We start from the raw sequence: 21,604 nt of genomic DNA, 5'->3' as shown, positions 1-21,604 counted from the left end.
TCCCCCTTCCCACATCATCCTCCTCACTCGCCCCATCCCCAATTATGCCCCATATATGGCCCTTTCCTTCAATCAAACTCTCAAACTTCCAATCACCTTTCGCCATCTATCACATTCTTCTACCCTCCCCTTGCTCATAATCGTCCCTCGTTTCCCTCTTCCCAATTTGTTAGGGTTAGTAATTCCCGCCCCTTCTCCCGCCATTCCATCTTGTCCGTATAATAATAAATAGGTAACCTCAAATGGCACATGAGGCACTGATTTCTACAAGTACAAGCTTTGTTGGTGGAGAAACAGCATGAAAGGCCATCCTGTTCAACAAGGTGAAACTCAACAGACTCGATGTCCTTGGTAGCATCGATTCAGCAGCATCAAGGAACTCAGCAGCAGGGTTGAAGGGGCCCAAGGAACCAATAAAGTCTTGTATTGTATAATTATAGTTTGGAGCCAGGTATTTTAATACCTGGCTGTTGCTTTGAAACGGGGGAAATAGTATTCCGCATTTCAAATCCTAAGCCATGCGGTTTTGTCTGTAGGTTATCACCGATATGAGCCGGACAGGGTGGCACAGAGGAAGCGCACTGATATCATCGAGCTGTGTAGTGTGGATTTGATTCCTGACCTGACTAAAAACTGTTGGATCGGTGCTTCCCAGGCAAGATGTTGTTGCATCGACGAGTGCGCCGTCCCTCGGGTGGAAGTTAATACAGTGACTTGTCTGGCATCAGGAACAAATGGACATTAAAGATCCCATTGTGCCGATTGTTGAAGAGAAGGCAAGGTTATCACTGGCACCAGAATTTTTTTTTTTTTGCAAATCCCTGCCCTAATGTGCCACAGCTGCGCCCCAGAATGATACGACCAGTGGGTGAACTGGTAATCAAATCCTGGTTCAATCGGCATTCTTGAAGGACGACGGACAATGACACAACATCTGGGAATAGATAATTTCAGATTAATACGCTCTTTCACTTCACATTTTCCTTGCACAGCCATCGATTAAGAACACCTTAGCTTTTGTAATGAAGAATGATGGAGAATGATACATGCGCTTTATCGGGAATCATTTGCCGTACCTGGATCAGAGCAATGAAGGTGCTAAAAATAAAATAAATAAATAAAAACTAATCGCAGAAGAAACTGCTATATCCTTTCACATTTCTAACAATTTTTTTTTGAAATGCGTCATGTCAAGAATCAGAATGAGATGCAGCAGAAGCAACAACACCACCACCACCACCACATCTTACAAATATTCAGCAACAACCCATTCAATTTCAATAACAAATTTATTCCTTACAGACCCACCATAGTCTGCTCATATGCCTGGTGTTGACTTAATGGTTAGGGTGGTGGGCTTGGGATCCTCGGGTCCCGAGTTCAAATCCTGCTCAGCCATTGAATTAATACCAGCTGGGGTTAACTCTGACTGTCATCCTTCTGAGGTCGGCAGAATGAGTACCAGTGTACCGGAAGTGGGGCATTGTATCAGCGGCACAGCTGTACCCTCAGCCAATGACGCTACCCGCAGCCTTGTGCTGTACACGAGGGAGGAGGAAGTATGGTTGTTCCACCAATGCAGTGCCCTGTGCTGGTTTGGGCAGGAATTTGTAATTTGATAATCATGCCAGCGATTGCTCGCCTACTCTTTGTGAAGGACGCCGTGGGATCTTTAATGTCCGTCAACAGGATCCCTGTTTAATCGTCCATCCGAGGGATGGCACACATATTGATGAATCACCGTGGCTGTGAAACACCGGGATGACAGTTTATAGCTTTGTCAGGATTCCAACCCAGGCTAGACAGCTCAGAGGGGAGTGCACATACCTCTAGGCTATCCCGCCAGTCCTGAAACAATTGTTGTAGTGCACCTGAGCATAATTACTGTATTTGTCAATTGACTTGCATTGAAGCAGTGCCCAAAATGTTTGTTCCGTAAGACTTCGTTAATCGAGCAGACAAAACAGATAAACACAACAGAGTCACATAATGAAACTTCCTTTTGGAGAAGTGTCACAAATTAAGGGGAAGTTGGACTGCAAGTAAATACATGACGAAATAAAAATGAAAAAGAGAGAAAAGCCACAACAATAATGTTTTTGATTACCCGTTTGTATTTGGTTCCCACAAATATATTGACGACTCACATGGAAAAGGAGAAGAGAGAGAGAGAGAGAGAGAGAGAGAGAGAGAGAGAGAGAGAGAGAGAGAGAGAGAGAGAGAGAGAGAGAGAGAGAGAGAGAGAGAGAGAGAGACAGAGACAGAGACAGAGACAGAGACAGAGACAGAGACAGAGACAGAGACAGAGACAGAGACAGAGACAGAGACAGAGACAGAGAGAGAGAGAGAGAGAGAGAGAGAGAGAGAGAGAGAGAGAGAGAGCATAGGAAGGTCATGGCCAGGGATGTAGGTAAAAGGAAGGAAAAGTAATGCCAATGAAAGCCATAGCTCTAACAAGTTGACAACTGTACAAGTTCATACCATTGACCACATTGAAGAATGAAGTGCACAGGGGTACGGTATGCGACTTCTAACACAACATCAGAGTTGGGCAAGCATTTCAAATTAAATATCCTCATCAGCAACAAAACATCATGATATATTAGTGATTAGTAGGAAACAAAAAATAATAATAATAAAAAGATGTTCAGATTGACAAAGCTCATGCTCTTAGGTGCCGTTGCTTCCTCGCTTCCAAATCCATTGAGCTAATGCGAGTTGATAAAGGATTCAATTACCAATTTCCTTTGCTGGTTACATCATTAATGAGGTGCAGTCATGCTGATGCAATGCCATATAGATTAGGTCAATGATTTAGAGTTTGGCCTGGGTCTGAGACGACTCTTTGTGAAAGGTGCTGTGGCATCCAACGTCCAGCCAAGCACGAGCAGATAGGATAGCCGTATCAATTCCCCCTCGGAAAGGGAACATTTTTCAGTCTGCAACGCGTTTGCTGCAGAGCATCATACTGACAATTCCATGACTAGGATTGTTCTCGTAATAAACAGCTTGGAAAATAACTTTACTGTTGCTGAGATGTCTAGTCAAAATGCTTCCTGGTAAAGCAGTTTTAGTTAAACGGGGCAGAAAATAATTACTTCTACCACCTAAAGTGGACAGAGGTTATCTTTTCGGTCATGTCTGTCTGTCTGTGAGCAGGATATCTCAAAAAAAAGTTATGGACGGATTCAAACAAAGCTTAGCGGTCGCGTAGGGTGCGTGACAAGGGCAAACTGATCAGATTTTGGTGAAGGTCCGGATGTGATAATTTCCAAGTAATTCTTCATCATTGAAAGGTGGGGCCAAAAACGATATGTAGCGCGAGATCTCAAAACGTTGTGGACGGATTCTGACAAAACTAGGTGGATGAGTTGGATAGATGACACAAACAAGCAGATTTGATTTCGGTTCAGGTCCAGATCCAGATCTGGCCCATCAGTGGGATGCAAAACGTAAACCGTACAGCCTGGTGGAGGTATGTGCTCCACCGAGTGCTGTTCTCGTATTCATATTGTGCCAAACAACTGTGCGGTGTTCAAATTCTGGACCCCAATTCCAATTCAGCTTTTCATCGCCCACCGCCCCCCCCCCCCGGATTGTCTGATTATCTATTCGAGCTGCAGACACTCATCTTAAAAGTCTCAAAACTCATCACGACAATTCCTGCAACAGCAGATCCTACCTTACACCCTCATGCCGCCTCATGTACATGGTGTTGAACTGCTGCTTTTCCTTCAGCCTCTTGTCCTTTTTCAATTCCGTTAGCATTTCGTCAGCGATATGTTTCGGCAGGATTGACAGAAGCAACTTTTCCTGCAATGTATAACATACGGGGGATTGAAAATGAAATAACAATCAAACAACATTGAAGTCATCTTGCTCGGAGCATGTGTGCAATCATGAATAAAAGACCAAGCAAGACCGCCGACAAGAGGATGGGTGGATAACAACAAGGATATGCAACAAGGCACGACAATAATACCTCGATATTTATACATGTATGTCATGTATTTTAACTTGAATAACTATAAAAACAAAATTTAAGGATTCGTAGTATACAGGTAGTTCCAGGTTTCCGAACACGATGTGTTCTTGAAAAAGTGTTTCAAGCTGGATGTTTGTCAAGCGGAACAATGAAGCCCATTTAAATACATGTGATGAGTGCTTCATTGGTTCCCAAACACAAATTAAAAATTTACTAAATGTGCTTTATAAATCAAAAATGAATATATTAGACTGAATGGAAGCTGTGTAGATTGGTGTAAGAGACACGGAGGGATAACAAGCTAGTTAGAAGTGTTTATGGTGAAGCAGGACTTGCACTACTGTCTCTTGTGACAGTAAGGAACCCCGTGGAGAGATTGGTGTTCGTTAGTTCGTCAAAGAAGGTCGAAAACCCGGTTCGATTCCCACAACTTTGAAAATTTGAGCTTTAAAGGTCAAAGGTCAAGGATTATGACCTTTGGTGCAAAACTTCCTCTGGAACATTCCAGGAACAAGATAACGTCATATCGGCTATATGGCATTTCGCACTCATCGGATTATCCATACTTTGATGAAATCAGCGTAAAAACAAACTTGAAGGGGGCACCATGGGCAAGGTGTTCGAGAGAGAGCAAAATGGTTTCAAGACTTTAGGTGGGGAATGACCTCAAGATTATGCATAAAAATATTGTCATCCGAGCTATCAAAGTTTGGGCGGTCGTATGATTTTTATGTCAAAATTCGAAATTTTCTAAGTTCGTGACCTTCTGACCTTGATCTTGGGACGAAAATGAAAAAAAAAAAATCGAGCTCCGTGGGGCTATGCAGGTGCCATTGGGTTAACCAAATACCCTGCCAGATTTGACAAACCCCCAAGGAGAAGATGCAAATTGAAATCAGCTACCCCTAAAAACACAATTCGCAATTTTCTAAGTTTGTGACCTTGTGACCTTGACCTTGGGACGAAAATGAAAAATCGAGCTCCGTGGGGCTATGCAGGTGCCATTGGGCTAACCAAATACCGAAACCCCTGTCAGATTCGACAAATCCCCGAGGAGAAAATGCAAATTGAAATCGGCTACCCCATAAAAACACGTTTTTTGGGCGTGGCTCTGCCCATAATGGGCGCACCATGCCCATTTTTCAGGAAAACACAACTAGATCATGATATAAACCTCCCACCAAAATTTTATCAGGATCGGATCAAAACCCACGGAGCTATGCTCGGGACAGACAGACAGACATAGACACACAACAATAACGAATATAGTGGTCACTTATTTTTTTTCGTGAAAATATTTTTTCGTGAACCAATAAAAAAAGCAGTGTTCGTCTGGATGGATCGAACGTTCGAAAGACTGAAACATGGTTATAAAATATAATGTTCATATGAACGGGTGCTCGGAAGCTGAAGACAATACCTGTATTACAAACTATGGTTTATTGTTCTTATATATATATATTTTTTTTTACAAATCTGTCTGTGTCGCTCATTTTATTCCAATCTAGCAGATATACCCGTAAAAGGATGGGTGAAGGGATATCACGGAACTTGATGGACGGGAGGACCATAGGATGATAACAATCCCATGACAGAATGGCACAAGAAGTTCCGCCCACTGGTATGCCATAACGTCATCCAGCAAAGTGAGTGCTTTGAGAAATAAGTTTGGTGACGATACATGAAGTAGAGAAAGGAGAAATACAAAACAAAGACAAAGAACAAAAAAAAGATACTGTCCATTTTATTACATAGATGTATCTACACAATAAGAGAGATGTTTGTCTGTCTGTCTGTGTCACCATTTTTCTCACAGATGGCCAAACCGATCTTCATCAAACTTTCAGAGGTTCATCAGTGAAGACCGGGGAGTGTTTTAGGCAATAAAAAAAAATTCCACAAATTTATATGATGATGCATAAAATCCAGACAACAGAAATAAACAATGTGATGTTGCCATTCAGTTTTGTTTGGCAATGCGTAACCATCAAGCGAGCACTTGAGGATGGACGGTCAAACCAAAGACCATTGTTTTTACCAATCACTGTGCTGAACTGGCCAATCACCATTTAATTCTGAATTGACAGACTACCAACAGTGAAGGTCGATGTTGTGAATGTTTTGGGAGCTGCTTATGCAGGCAACAACCGAGGACCATTTTCAACTTATTTAATCAAGCAGGACACAATGGTAATGACTTTTTGGCCTACATTTCTGATAAGGGGATTTCATAATTGCTGGGTAAACACTTGTCAACCCATACAATATATATATATATATATATATATATATATATATATATATATATTTAAACACCTATAGATTTTGTCGAAAGCTAAGGTCACCACGCCAAAATGCATGCACTTTTAGGTGCGATTGAAACGTATTATTCGTCAGTTGCTTCATGAAACGGAAAAATGTCAACGGGTGCCTGGACATTACAAAAGAAAAAACATGTGTCCTGGCATTTTGTGATCAAACCTATATTTCTCTTTACAATAATTACAATTAGTATTCCGATCACCGGGCAAAATGCTCAATTTTCCATGACGTTGTGATCAATACAGAGAAACGGGAGACTTTAGAAACCAATCCCCGCTGTGCCAACATGATCACAACTTTTTTGACTGATCAACTGGCTACTAGGTTTACTCAAGTTAATGAGGCCAGTTGGTTTCAACAAGATGACGCGTCGTCTCAAACCGCCAGAGTGTCAATGGCCGCCGTACGACTTCGTTTTCAGAACCACATCATTTGCAGGAATAGTGGCACGTCTCAGCCTCCAAGGTCCCAAGACCTGTCGGCATGTGACTTTTTTTGGGGGGTACTTAAAAAGCAAAGTGTATGCTCATCGCCCACACAACATTGAAGAGCTGAAAGAAAGACTTAATCAAAAAATTGCCGGGATTTTTTTGGAGATGCTACGCCGCGTCATGGGAGAGATGCGTGGAAGACTCGCGGAATGCGTGTGCAGAGACGGAGGTCACCGCAACGATGTGATCTTCAAGAAATAAATGGCATGCCTTATGTACTTTAAGATGACATATTTGTAATTTTGGCAAATACAAAAATGTTTATTGCTGAGTTTTGAAAATCTCCCATCTCTTTGCCCCAACCTGTATCATACACTGACGGAGAAAGTCAAAAATAGAAGTTAATAATAGGTTTACATTACCAGATAGAGATGGCCTTGCCTTGAAAGGAAAACATTTAATATTTTTTAAGCTTCTTGGAAAACATGACATTGCACAATCAGTTTTCAAAGGGCTTTTTGTACATCCCATTCCTTTACGAATAAAATTCAAGCCTATCAATAATAATGTTGTGAAGGTGCTGTTCTGGCAGAAAAGCCGAAAGGTATACGCACTTGCCTTAGGCCCCTCTCGCCTGGGTTCGAATGCCCAGCTATAAAACTGTCGTCCTGGTGTTTCAGCTGCATCAGGTGTTTCAGTGAGGGTTAACTCACTTCTCATAAAATTTGACGATCGTTAAGAACTGGGCATACAGGACAACCAGCCTAACTCACTTCTCATGAAATACACCATCCCGCACTGAAACCATGCCAGATGACGTCGTCGTCGTCTTCCTCTTCTTCATCTTCTTCGATCATATGTAGTACAAGGCTGCGGGGTTAGCATCACTGGCTGAAGACACAGCTGTGCTGCTGATGCAGTGCCCTCTGTAAGTCATGGCAGGAATTTGTAATTTGTTCACTGTGCCAGAAATAGCTCAGCTTCTCTTCGCAAAGGACACCATGGGATCTTTAACATCCGCCAAAGAATACTCGCAGACGGGACGCACATTTAATGTACATCCGAGGGACGGCACACACATTGATGAATCACCCTGCCTGTGAAATAGCTGGCTGGGGATTCAAACCCATGCTACACAGCTTAGAAGTAAGTGTGCATACCTCTCGGCCATCCTATCAGCCCTGCAAGATGACTGAAACTTTAGGAGGGTATCAAAATGAAGTCACATGAAAAACCAGAATTAACTAGAGTAATTCGACTGCACGCAGTCGACGGGTATGCCTCCGCTCTCCCACACAAACACTTGAGTATTCACATATTTGACCCTTGACCTTTATCATATCTGAGCCCAAAATCTAATCAGTTACTTGCCCTGTCTAACTTTACCTTTGTACCAAGTTTGATGAAATTCTGTCCAATATTTCTTGAGTTAGGGCGTAAAGAGTAAAATTTCAGAGTTTGACCTTGACCTTTAACCCTTGACCTTTATCACATCTGGCCAAACATCTAATCACTTAATTGCCCCGTCTTACTTTAATTTTACCAAATTTGATGAAATTCTACAATTTGCTTCTTGAGTTATCGCGTAAACGAAAATCCGGACGGACGGACGGACAACCCGGAAACATAATACCTCTGGCACCCTTGTGTGGAAGCATAAAAATGGCCATAGCATTTCAAATAATTATTTATAAACTAGCAAATACCACCCGTCGCTTCGCTGACAGGAATACTGAAAGGGTGGAAAAAAGAGAGAGGAGAATGAGAGGGGTGGGAGAGAGAGAGAGAGAGAGAGAGAGAGAGAGAGAGAGAGAGAGAGAGAGAGAGAGAGAGAGAGAGAGAGAGAGAGAGAGAGGGAGATGAGGGAGAGTGAGGTGGTAGAGGGGGGAAAGAGAGAGGAAGGGAAGACAGACATGTGGTGCGGCGTTAATTATGATTCATACTGTCTCATCAAAATGATTCTGCATAGAATAACAGTGAAGATGGAAACAAAATAATGTCTGAAATCCATTTTCTACCAGTCATACTATAATACCACCCAGAGACAAACACCATCCGGATGCATACGGAGACAAACACCATCCAGACGCGTCAGGAGACAAACACCGCCCGGACGCGTCCGGAGACAAACACCCATCCAGGCACATCCAGAGATAAATACCATCTGGACAAGTATGGAGATAACCACCGTCCAAACATATCTACCGTCCAGATACGTCCAGAGACAGAGAGAGAGGGGGAGGTGAGAGTGAGAGGTGGGGGAGGGTGGTGCTGCACTGTATTGGGAGGGGGTAGAGAAGTTAGCAGAGAGAATATGTTATGCTTTATGAACAAAACACACACACACACTGACATTTATTAGTCGAGATAAAAGATAAAATGAAGGTTTGCCAAATATCACAGAATTATGCATCGACTAAAAAAAATTAAAACTTGCATAAATTCTCGAAGCGTTTACTCAACTCTGCGGAGGGAGAATATTGTTTAAATGTCATTTAGGAAAGGATTTTTTTTTAATCTGTCAGAAAAAAAAGAAAAGGTAAAGTGAATGACATGCATCTGCAGGCACGCAGAGCGTCGTAACCTTGCAAAACCAAGTGCAAAGACTGAAAAAACAAACTTCTGCCTGAACTGTGCACAACAAAGTGAAACAAAAGGTCCACAAGGAAGAAGGAGCTTGGCACCTTTCGTCTCAAAACCCCTCAAACATACCAGGGGCAAAGCACAGCACAATGCCTGCCCATTGTATCCTCACCACAAGCTTTCCGGAAGATCCAGCCTATTTCCTTTGCATGGATATACTGCTTGAGCTATTCTTAGGAAAGGGAGACTGTTTGCCTTCAAAGCCACCAAACGAGTTCCACCCTGTTATTGCTTTTTGGGTGTATTAAAGTTCTGCAAAAGATGCTTCGGCCTATTTGGCAGTTTGCACCTGAACTGTGCAATACATGATGCTCAGATCGCAGACTCAAATTCCATACAGAATAAGGAACTGGTCTTGCTGGTAAAAGCTTCCGATGGAGATATTGCTCCGATGAAGGGTTAACACCCAAAACATCAACCTCTCCTTGCTTCCCAAGGCAGTCGGTCAGCATACCTCAATTAAAGACCTGTCAATTAAATTAATTGTTCAAATTGCACACAATCTGTATTAACTTATCTGTCATCCCCAAACACCATTGTCGTACATGCGATACACGCACGTGCTGCTTCAATGTGCCAAAAATCACCAATAACAATAATAACTAGAAGGGTACTCTGTAGACCCCATACATCCAGCCCGTAATGCCTGATCCATGAGAACATATCGGGCCAATTACATTTTTGAAATATCATTCTGTATATCGTTTTTGGCCCGATATCCCCAATGGTGAAGAATCACTTTTAAAATTAAATAATTCTCGTATCCAGATCCGGATTCAGATCTTCACCAAAAATAAAATCAATTCGTCCTTACCACACACCCTACCTGTCCACCAAGTTTCATCCGAATCTGTCGACAACTTTTTGAGATATCGTGCTAAATATCAGCTTAGCCCTATCAATGGTGATGAATCGCTTCAAAAATTCTCAGATCCGAATCCGGATCACATGTGTAAAGTTTCGTGTTAATCGGATAAGGTGTGTTTTTGTATCAAAGATGGCCACCAAACCACGTGACTTGTGACATCATAATTTTTACTCTAAATGCAGCAATGGCCTTCGATGACACTTGCAAAGTTTCGCTTCGATAGGACAAGTGGTTCAAGAGAAAAAATTATTTAATATTTTCCTTTAATCCAATATGGCTGCCAAACCATGTGACCTACGTCAAAATACCCGGGAACTTTTTGTTCGTCATGGATAGACGATCATAACTGAAATTTCGCCTCAATCTGTTGAGCCATACTGGAGAAAACAATTTTTAAATTTTAATTTTTTTAATGTGGCTACTGAACCATGTGACCGATGACGTCATGTTTTTTCTCTCTTAGAAAAGTTGATGCATAGATGATGCTCAAGAAATTTTAAATTTTTTGGATGCAGCGTTCTACGTGTTGAATTTTCACTGGGATACCACTTCACCGATGACGTAACGGTTAACACTGCTTATACCCCTTGCGGAGATCTTGACAATGAGCCACGTTTCAATTTTTCCCAGCAAGCGGATCCAGAGAAGAAGACGTCCAAAGTTTTTCGGTTTTTCAAAGATGGGGCCCGTACCACGTAACCTATGACGTCATAATCATCACTATAAAGTTCTACCAAAAAAAAGGCACATGCTGGAGTCAAAATTTTGTGTCAATCGGACTAACCGTTACCGAGAAAATGAATTTAAAAGCGAATAAAGAAACCCCAAAAATTGCCGGCGGATTAAAAATAAGAATAAACAGAAGAAAAACAATAGGTTACGCAGCTTGAAAGGTTTGGTACCCTAACTAGAGCCAAATCCATGGCATGCCATCACAAATCCCCATCCATCCATCCATCCATTGGGACCATACTCTGTGCAGAGCGTCCGTGCTGCCTTAACAGTCTCCCTGACTATTGGACACAATCCTGGATGGGTTGCCACTCCGACACAGGATACCAGCAAGCTGGCAGTCATTTTGCCGACCTCGGAAGGATGACAGGCTGAGTCAACCCCACCCGGTATTAATTCAACAGCCGAGTTGGATTTGAACTCAGGATTCTCGGAGCCCAAGCCCACTACCCTAACCATTAAGCCAACACCAGGCAAACAAATCCCCATGCTTCCCACCAAAAGCAACGTTGAAAAATATGGCAAAACATGACACCAGGAATGACCCAATATCACATTTTGAGCTTAAAATTTTTTATCCCGTTTTGGCCGATGTGAACCCCACATCCTGGAGCATGAACCAGGTGTCAAATCCAAAAACATTGTTACGTATTTAATGCGTCCCTCAATGTTGATTGCACATAGAAAATTTCATTTTAAAAATGTTTTGAAATGTGCCCGTAATTGAATTTTTGGGGTATTTCACCTCCTGACCCAACCCTCGGGGACGAGGCCAAAATTATGCTGCTCTTTCACCTTTGTGATATATGTGATGATCATAACTACGAAGTTTGCTGAACTTTCTGCCCAACCACTGTGATGGAGGGACAGACAGAGGCGATTCCAATATCCCCCATTTTTGGGGGGTTTTTTTTAAATGGAGGGACAGACAGATAATGAGGGCGTGCCAAACTAACACACAAGGTGCCACAACAAGAGTTGCAAGTTGCATCTTTTTTTTTTTTTTTTTTTTTTTTTTTTTTTTTTTTTTTTGTATACCTTGGTCGAGGCTCGTATGAGAGCTAACACACAACTCACAGCAAGGAGGCATGAGACAAGAGGGGTGGGAGTGGAAGGGACAAAACATTGGGGAACAGACACAGGTGAACTGTAGAAGGGAGAGGGATGGGGATGGGACGGGGAACATGGCGAGGAGAAGATGGACATTACAGGGACTTTCAGGAAGGAAAGCAGGAGAATTGAAGGAAGTGGGCTTGGGTGGATTATCGGGGGTAGAAAAGATCGAGGATTTGGATGGGGGAAGATAAGAGGTGGTGGTGAACAGCTGTTTTGAAAGCCTGGAGGGAAGAATGGGAAAGAATAGAGTGAGGAAGTTTATTCCAAAGGCGGGAAAAAAGAGGAATGAAAGAGTGAAGATGAGCAGTGATTCGTGATTTTGGTAGTTTTACCAGAAGCGGGTTGTTGGCGGACCTTGAGCGCCCTGTGGAAATGTGGTTGGGACAAATCGCAGAGAGAGCAGGGGGGGCAAGGCTGGAGAGGAGTCGGTAGAAGACAGAAAGACCACCGACCAACCTGCGGTGATTGAGTGAGAGGCCCAAAGACTCAGCTTCATTGCGGGAGATGCCGATGATCTTAAAAGCCCTGGTTTCGACAGCGTGAAGTCGAGAAAGGTGGGAGGCAGGAGCACCAGCCCAGAGGGGAGAGCAGTACTCCATCAGGCTACGGACAAAAGCTTTGTAAGTAGTCAGGAGCTCAAGAGGGCCGAGGAAGGACTTTGCACGACGGAGGATTCCCAGTCGGCGACTGGCTTTTGAGGCAAGGTTGGAAATGTGACTTTCCCAGGAAAGGTCATGGCAGATAGTGAGACCCAGAAGCTTGAAAGAAAAGACTTCTTCCAGAGGATTGTTGAGAAAGTGGATGGGGGGTTTTGTAAACGGTCCTTTCGAAGAGACATAGTGAGAGTGTGAGATTTGTGTGGATTGAAAGACATGTTCCACGTGTTGGACCAGTTTGTGATTTTATCCAGATCTGCAGTGAGCGAAGAAGCTGCTGCTTGCCGGTCTGAGGGATGACAGATGGTACGGCAGAGGGTGGAGTCGTCGGCAAAGAGAAATAGAGGATTTTCCAGAGAGTCCGAGAGATCATTGATGAAAACCAGAAAAAGAACAGGGCCCAGAACGCTACCTTGAGGAACTCCAGCCTGCACAGGAAGAGGGGATGAAAGAACTCCGTTTAGGGCCACACGTTGACTGCGACAGGAGAGGAAGTCTGCGAGCCATGAGTGGAGATGGCCTTGAATACCATGGGAAGAGAGTTTGGTGAGTAGGGCAGGGTGCCAGACTGTGTCAAAAGCACGTGATATGTCCAGGGATACGGCTCGGATTTCCTGTCTGGCATTGAGGACCTCCATCCATTGATGGGAGAGCAGTAGCAGCATATCCAGGGTAGAGTGACCTGGTCTGAAACCAAATTGATGATTGGAAATCAAGCCATTGGAGAAGAGGAAGGATTTCATGTCTGAAGCAATGATGGATTCCATAACCTTGCTGATGATTGGGAGAAGGCTGATTGGTCTGTAGTTACAGGGATCTGTTTTTGCACCTTTTTTATGCAGGGCAGTGATGTTAGCAGATTTCCAAGCAGATGGCAGATGACCTTGGGAAAATGAGAGGGTGAATAGAACAGAGAGAGGGTGAGCAAGAGCAGAAGAGCAGGCTTTGAGGATCTGAGTGGTCGGAAATACCTATTTTCAGGTTTTTCACCTTCATGGATCAGTGAAACTCCTCAATTTTGTCTGAGCCAAGTTTTATTGTTGCGAAAATTCACCATCATGGCTTTTTAAGTTCAATTTATGGAGGATTGATGGCAAAACGTTCAATTGATAAGCAACCCAGGAAATTATCGTGTTTCACGACGATTAATGTGTTCTCCATCTATTTCGTAGATATCGCCAGACAAATGAAATGACAAAAGAATCCTGTTGAGGTAGTTTCATGAATATTCAGATTCGACACAATGAAGTCAACACAATGGCAAATAGCAGTGCAGAAAAAGCCTTTGAGACAAATCGACTTTGTTACTGGAGGTGACATCAATATCCCAGAATAGCAACTGCTCATTTGCCATCAGCAGTCATGTGGGGCAGAACATTATTACTTCATCCAAACTCCAAAGTTAACACCACTGCATGAGGTTGATAAAAATGGTTTGTTGTTAAAAATATATTTTTTTAAATACAATTTTTTTTTCTCTGCGAAGGCTGGTCAAGTTGACCACAACAAGCACCATTTGCGATTAAGTTGCTCCCATGCCCCAAATGAGGTCAGAAGGTAAAACCTGGAATTCTATTCCACAGAGAAGGAATGGCAAGGCTGGATCGCAGATTACTATGTTGATAGTTTGCTGTCTGCTAATGAAAGTAGTAGTGGTGGAAGTTACAACGATTAAATAAATGATGTCGCTCGTGTCGGTGCCGGAAATGCTGATACCAATGATGCCAACACAACTGGACCTTCCAAGGGTAGAGACAACGAATAAGGTAACGATGAAACATTTTACACCTTCTCCTCTCTTCTGTGAATTTCATGATCGTGATTTGAAATAATATGCCTGGTGTTGGCTTAACGGTTAGATTGGTGGGCTTGGGATCCTGGGATCCTGAGTTCAAATCCCGCTCAGCTGTTGAATTAATACCAGGTGGGGTTGACTGCCTGTCATCCTTCCAAGGTCGACAAAATGAGTGCCACCTTACTGGTATCCTGTGTCGGAGTGGCGACTTGTCCAGAAATGTGTCCAATACCCAAGGAGACTGCTTAGGCAGCACCAATGCTCTGCACAGAGCATGGTCCCAATGGATGGATGGATGAATGGATGGATATGAAATAATAACCTTCGAGATTAAATGTAGTGAAACGTAATGGCAAGCCTAAGAGGGAAATCAACTATGCCAAGATTCATAGAGCAAGAAAATTATGATTACTTCATGATTGCAGTACAACCAAACATAAGCGAGGAAAGTCATCTGCAGAAATGCAAAATTCAATCAGTAATATTAAATTACATGATAATTGCATTTGAAAATTGGAAAGCACCGATCCCTAAAATCCACACGAAAAATTATTGCTGTGTGCCAAGACACGATTTACCTTTAAAAGCATCTTTGGCATAAAATTTTCCAATGAAATTAGAACTTGGATGGCAATCGGAAGAGCACAGACCTCCGCCAAGCTAAACAGTTGAGGTTTTGTATCCCACTGATGAGCCGGATCCATATCTGGACCTTTACGAGAATCTAATCGGCTTGTTCTTGTCACCTACCCAACTCATCCACCAAGTTTTGTCATAATCCGTCCATAGCTTTTTGAGATATTGTGCTCGTTTTTTTTGGCCATATCCCTCAATGGTGAAGAAGCGCTTTTAAAAAAGCTGCAGCATCTGGATCCGGATGTTCACCAAAATTGAATCAATTCATCCTTATCACACACCCAACCCGTCTACCAAGTTTCTTCCAAATCCATTCATAAGTTTTTGAGATATCATGCTCACAGACACACAGACAAACAAACAGGGGTGAAATCATCTCCTCCATCCATCCTCAGTGGCAGAAGTAAACATAGGTCGACATAGCATGTGTAATGGTGCAAAAATTGAGATATATCTGTATAATAAATTACCAATGGTAAGGAAAGTTTATAAAATACTCTACCCTCTATTTAACGTTAAAATTCTCAGGTTTTTGTTTCTGACAACTCCCAACGAATTTGCTCAAAACTCGATAACCGTACTACTGGAAATGATGAGTTTAAATTGGGGTTACGTTCCTGGAAAACACGACTTAAACCGATATGATGTTAACCGATTAGCCATTTCCCATAGGAATAAACTAAAATACAGGAGATACGATATAGCACTCCAATACTCCAAATATAAAGTCTTAATAAATCACAAAAAATACAATTTAATGAGGAAGTGTAATTAAAAGTAATAAATGTCAATGTGTGTGTGTTTGTGCGTGTCAGTGTGTCAGTGTGTCTCCTCCATAACTCCAAAACTATAACACCTTGCAGCCTGAAACTTCGTAGGCATACAAAGAAAACTCCAAGGAAGTGCAAGAGTGAAAACTTGGTTTTGCGGTTAATTAAAACATCCCCTTTGAAGATAATTAACCACCTCATTCAATTATATCCTTCATCAGGCCATCCTCGGCCACCTCGCTCTCTGGGGTCTGAAGCCGCCGTGTTTTTTTGACCTGCTCAACCATGCCCTGACTTGGAACAGGCCGCAACTATTTCTTCCCGATAAAGTTTTTATTTCACTTTCCTCACTCATATTATTGAATGCATGTTCATCGGAGCTATGAATCGTTGTTCACATCGCTTTTGTACGTGCTATAGTTTCCAAATTAGGAGCTTGGAGTGATTTCATGCATTATATGATACGATTTTCCACGATCTGCTCTCACAGACTAATTAAAGTTTAAAATCAAAATAATTATTTTGGTTTTGAGGATAGGATATCGTCCGGACTAAATAAGTGTTGGAATCTGTTGTGAAATCTGATAATTTAAATAATTAACGAGTCTGATAACTAAGCATATATACCTCTTTACTTTAGGCAAGCAAGGCTATATGTTCCCTCCTTCTCCATAGATACACAAGAAAATGTGAAATTTACAAAGCATCAAACTTATCTTTTTTCAACTGTGGAGAATTATATGAAGTGACAAAAATTTTTTAGGAACGTAACAAAATTAACCAGCTTAATTAGGCTACATGATTTAATGCATTAATTGCAAGACCTCGCACCCTGTCCCACAGAGGGACTGCCTATCCATAGCGTCTGCCATATCTGTGTCGATATTTTCAGAGGTTTTGTGAGGTGTTCTACAGGGAATCAAAGCAAATCTGGTTAAAAAAAAAATGGACATTAAAAAAAAGTTATATATGAATCGTTAAAGGGATCTGTTTTTGCACCTAATTTATGAAATGCTGTGATGTTGGCTGATTTCCAATTTCCCAGGTGGATATAGGAGACCAGTCCTGAAGTGTAAACACCAAAATAAATAAATAATAAACGTGAATATGCGAAGCACGGATATCGAAACAGGTCACACTTTTTGACCCGCGAATATGCGGGGTTCGTGAATGGTGAATTGTGAGGTCCGACTGTACCATCGTCGTTTAGCCGATAAAATTTTAAACCTTTTTTTCCTCTCGAGATTTAACAAATGCAATCATCTCAAAAATGCTCTTTTGCAACTTTCCACTCAGTTTGGTGGCAGGCCCCATCTATGGAACAAGCATGCTTTGGGGTCATACCAACTTGAGAGAAAATTGCTTTGTTCAGAAAAATCACTGTTTAAATATATGAATGTAGTGGTGGATAAAATCACAGTCACTGATGAGATTTAAATACATTCATTTCAGTGACTTTGTTCATTTGTAGAAGTCGCAACCATCTTTACCAGTTGCTTACAGAGCAACGAATCTTTTTCACGGAGGAAGCCTCACCTAGTTGCTTAACTTTCCAACAAGTCAAAATTGACAACTGATTCTCATAAATAAAGTGTGTGTGTGTGTGTGTGTGTGTGTGTGTGTGTGTGTGTGTGTGTGTGTGTGTGTGTGTGTGTGTGTGTGTGTGTGTGTGTGTGTGTGTGTGTGTGTGTGCGCGTCAATCTGGTCACTTCGAACATTTCCTCACATGAACATGGTAACATGAACATAGTAACATGACCCTCCCCACCCCTACAGCTCCCGGAGGGAACGGGTGCTTCTCGTTCAAATAATCAAGCGACTATAGCTGTCTCACCTGTACCTCAAAAAGGTCGTTTAAATTAATTAATTAATTAATTTTTAAAAACAATAGATTAACAAACAAAATTAACTACTCAACCTGAGAGCCTACCCAACCAATATGTATCAAAGGCCATTTTGTATGATTCACAATGAGGGCTGCCCAAGTTGAAATTTTCAGACATGCTTTAATCTTTACCGACTGGTCGCACCGAGAAAGATTTGTGTCCGATTTGTCATCCACCTCCATATATCCTCACCAAGGATGGGGTTCATTTAATATTTTAATTCCTTGACAGACAAAGTTCATTTCATATCATGGTGACAGTATATTGGCCAAGTGGGGAGGACAACAGGATTTGCATGCTCGATGTTGTGCGATAATATCCAACCGAAGGCCTTGCAAGATTTGGATTCTCAGCTTCTGGAAACAAAGTATTCTCAGGAGAATTTCCCATTTGCTACTGCATTGTCGGTAATAACTCAGATGGCTCATCAACGACTTTCAGGGTTGGGGGTAATCCGCCTGCGCTCTTCGACCGTTCTGCATTTTACAGCAATCCACACAATGTGCTCAACTTTTCATGCAGTGGCAACTTTTCCCCTCCTCCCAGAAATGAACAGTTATGATTAGTACCATTTTTACTTGACATCCTCAAAATTAAGTAAGCTGAAAAAAGAATTAAAAAAATAAATAAATAATGCTGTCCCTCAACTCTAACTTTGCTTGAAAACTTTGGGACCTTGTCATCTCCAGGCATCACATGATCAATATCATGTTGCCCTGAGTGTGCTCTCTCTCCCATATTTTCCTCTTTTAAACCTGGAATCCCTTAGTTTAGTACCCTGGGTGCAATACTTTCTTGAGTTGCATCAATGGTTTTTATGGTTTCTCAGAAAATCCTCACCCCAGATAATCCGATGATGCCAGTTCGTTGCAGATCATTTTTATTTATTTTTTGAAAGTGATGAGAATTCAAAACAAATCAAAACGATAAGAAAATATCTTCTCCATCACACGTAGTGTTTGTTGTGCTTTTCGTTCGAGCTTCAAAAGCATCGACCAATTCCTTGTCTGTGATTCCCAGATTTATCACATGTCCAAGATTTCTAGTTCTCCTCCACTCATCTTTTCTTCTTTACTTGCTGTCATCAAGAGGTCATCTACATATGATGCAAGTATAGAGGATGGGGTGAGAGTGGGGGGGGGGGGGTATGCCTGGTGTTGGGTTAAGCCTTAATGGTTTGGGTTGTGGGTTTTAGATCCGAGGATCCCGAGTTCAAATCCCACTCGGCTGTTGAATTAATACCAGTTGGGGTTGACTCTGCCTGTCATCCTTCTGAGGTTGGCAAAATGAGTGCCAGCATGCTGGTATACTGTGTCGGAGTGGCGACCCGTCCAGGATTGTATCCAATGGCCAAGGAGACGGCTTAAGCAGAACCAACGCTCTGCACAGAGTATGGTCCCAATGGATGGATGGAGGGGGGGGTGGTGTTCAAATGAGAAAAGCAAAATTTAAAAAGAAATGAAGGAAAGGGAAAAGTACTGGGTAGAAAGAGAAGGTAGCATCATTGGGGGAAAAAATGCAAAGGTTGGAAGGAGAGTGAGGGCAAGAAAGGTAAAATGAATGTGGGAAGAGAGGAGGAAGGGGGAGGCAGGGGGGGGGGCAAACAATCATGTTACCTTTACAAAAGCCTCAGCAAATCATGAAAATCATCAGGTAATGAATGATGTGTCAGTGTAAAATAAAATGATGATACATTTAAACATGTGCAGGGGTTTCAGAGTAGCCAGGCAGGATGACCAATAGAAGACAATGACGAAGAGAAAATGGTCAAGGGCAAAGACTCGGAGAGGTTTGCGGTATAAAAAAGAAAAGAAAAAAAGTCGCACTGGAACATTCATTCTCAGACACAAACGGTAATTGGTTTTGCTTCTGGGATTTCAACAGTTTTGCAATCTTCAAGTTGAGCATGATGCGTTTCGATTACATTCGCCATGACAGAGGTTTAATCGAAGAGGCCATCTCTTTGCAGATCTATCAAATTATTGTACAATTCCCCCCATTGTCTTTGTAATTGTGGAGGCTAGATTTACTTGTGTATCGCTATTTGTTTAGGGGTAAGTCGCATTGTGGAACGTGCACCGAGGAGGTGGCAAGTTGTAAATTTAAGAGACGAGAGAGTAAGATTGCATCACATAATACCACCTGCAAAAGGTGAGGCCAAGTTAGGGACTTGGGAATTTCACAAAGACACTGAAACTGTGCTACAAAATGTGCTTTACAGGGCATTATGGAGGCTTTAGGGGTGCTACAAGCAGGCATGAGCATCCCGTGGCAGCCTAGGAAAAGGGTCTTCTGTGCTGTGGAGAGATCCTAGATTGGGTTGGGGGTGGGGAGAATGGTGGCTGTGGGGGGAAAAGGACAAACAAAAAAAAACCTGCCCTAATCCAATGGAGTACCAATGAGAACCAGTCGTGGGCAGTCCAAACATTACGTGGTGTGCCGCCCTGTCAGCTGTGGGTGAAACCGCATGGCAATAAAAACTGTTGCACATGTGCATATTTTCTTTCTTTTTTTTTGTCTCTGTCTCTGTCTCTGTCTCCTTGTCTCACTCACATCAAAGAAAAGCCTTCACACAGAAACAACTCACTCTTATATACAGTAATTGCAGAGCTTACCCTTCACTTCACTGATGGACCAATTAGTCGTCCTATTTGAAAAAAAATGCTATTTTGGTGACTTTAGCATCACTTTGCGGACTCAAAGCAGCCTCCGAGGCCATGGCCACATCGCCCATGTGACTTCCCTCACAAAGTTGTATCTTTACCCTGAGTTCGGAATTTCTCGCTTCAATCATCTCTTCCAACCCCCTCACCCCAGCCGCCCGTCCCTTGCTGCAAGAAATGTTTCCCTCAAGCAATGTCCCCAGCTCCCTCTTGTGAAAATTTTTTCCTGCTTTGACAAGCTCCTCCATTTTGGGCGAGGAGAATGAAAGTAAGACAAATTTGCCCATTCTTAAACTGCCTTACCACTTCCTTCGCCACCCTCTCCTCATCCCGTCCCGTCTTCACGTGCCACTCCCCCCCCCCCCCCCAATTCGCTATGATGTCCCTTCCTGCTAGAAATGTCTCACACACAAAGACAGGCTTTGACAGGCTCCTCCGTTTTTTGTTTTTTTTTTGTTGTTGTGGTGGGGGGGAGGATGGGAGAAAGCACCGACCCGTGCGAAGAGTGCTTCAACCTCAGCGGTGCCCAAGTAAAAAAGGAAATTGTTATACCCTCTGCCACCACCACCAAGTGGCGCTACACGGTACAAATTTAGAGACACTTTTCTTCCCCTCTCGCCCTCCCACTAATGCAAGGCCTTGGCCATATAGTCAATGTTACCCCCCACACAAAGTTGTATTTCGACCTCAAGTTTGGAGTTTGTTACTTCAAAGATGTGGCCGTGCATAAGGAAGAGAGAGAGAGAGAGAGAGAGAGAGAGAGAGAGAGAGAGAGAGAGAGAGAGAGAGAGAGAGAGAGAGAGAGAGAGAGAGAGAGAGAGAGAGAGAGAGAGAGAGAGAGAGAGAGAGAGAGAGAGAGAGAGAGAGAGAGAGAGAGAGAGAGAGAGAGAGAGAGAGAGAGAGAGAGAGAGAGAGAGAGAGAGAGAGAGAGAGAGAGAGAGAGAGAGAGAGAGAGAGAGAGAGAGAGAGAGAGAGAGAGAGAGAGAGGTGTGTGTATATATATATATATATATATATATATATATATATATATATATATATATATATATATATATATATATAATACACTTATTATTATTAAGCCTGGTGTTGGCTTGGGAT

General features: G+C 42.4%; 1 protein-coding gene across 3 annotated transcripts in view; it reads right to left on the bottom strand.

Moving 5' to 3' along the window:
* The window catches only part of ADCY3 (adenylate cyclase 3), a 158,755-nt gene that overhangs the window by 107,311 nt on the left and 29,840 nt on the right, over positions 1-21,604 (bottom strand). For all 3 annotated transcript variants that reach the window (XM_085894011.1, XM_085894009.1, XM_085894010.1), the window contains exon 3: positions 3,683-3,813. In XM_085894011.1, coding sequence (XP_085750137.1) covers positions 3,683-3,813 — 131 coding nt within the window. The remainder of the gene's footprint in view (positions 1-3,682; positions 3,814-21,604) is intronic.

This window comes from Eptatretus burgeri, chromosome 9 (assembly GCF_056783735.1).
Source record: "Eptatretus burgeri isolate ZD-2024b chromosome 9, Ebu_testis_v1, whole genome shotgun sequence".
NCBI classification, from domain to species: Eukaryota; Metazoa; Chordata; class Myxini; order Myxiniformes; family Myxinidae; genus Eptatretus; species Eptatretus burgeri.
This window is presented reverse-complemented; position numbering and strand designations above follow the sequence as displayed.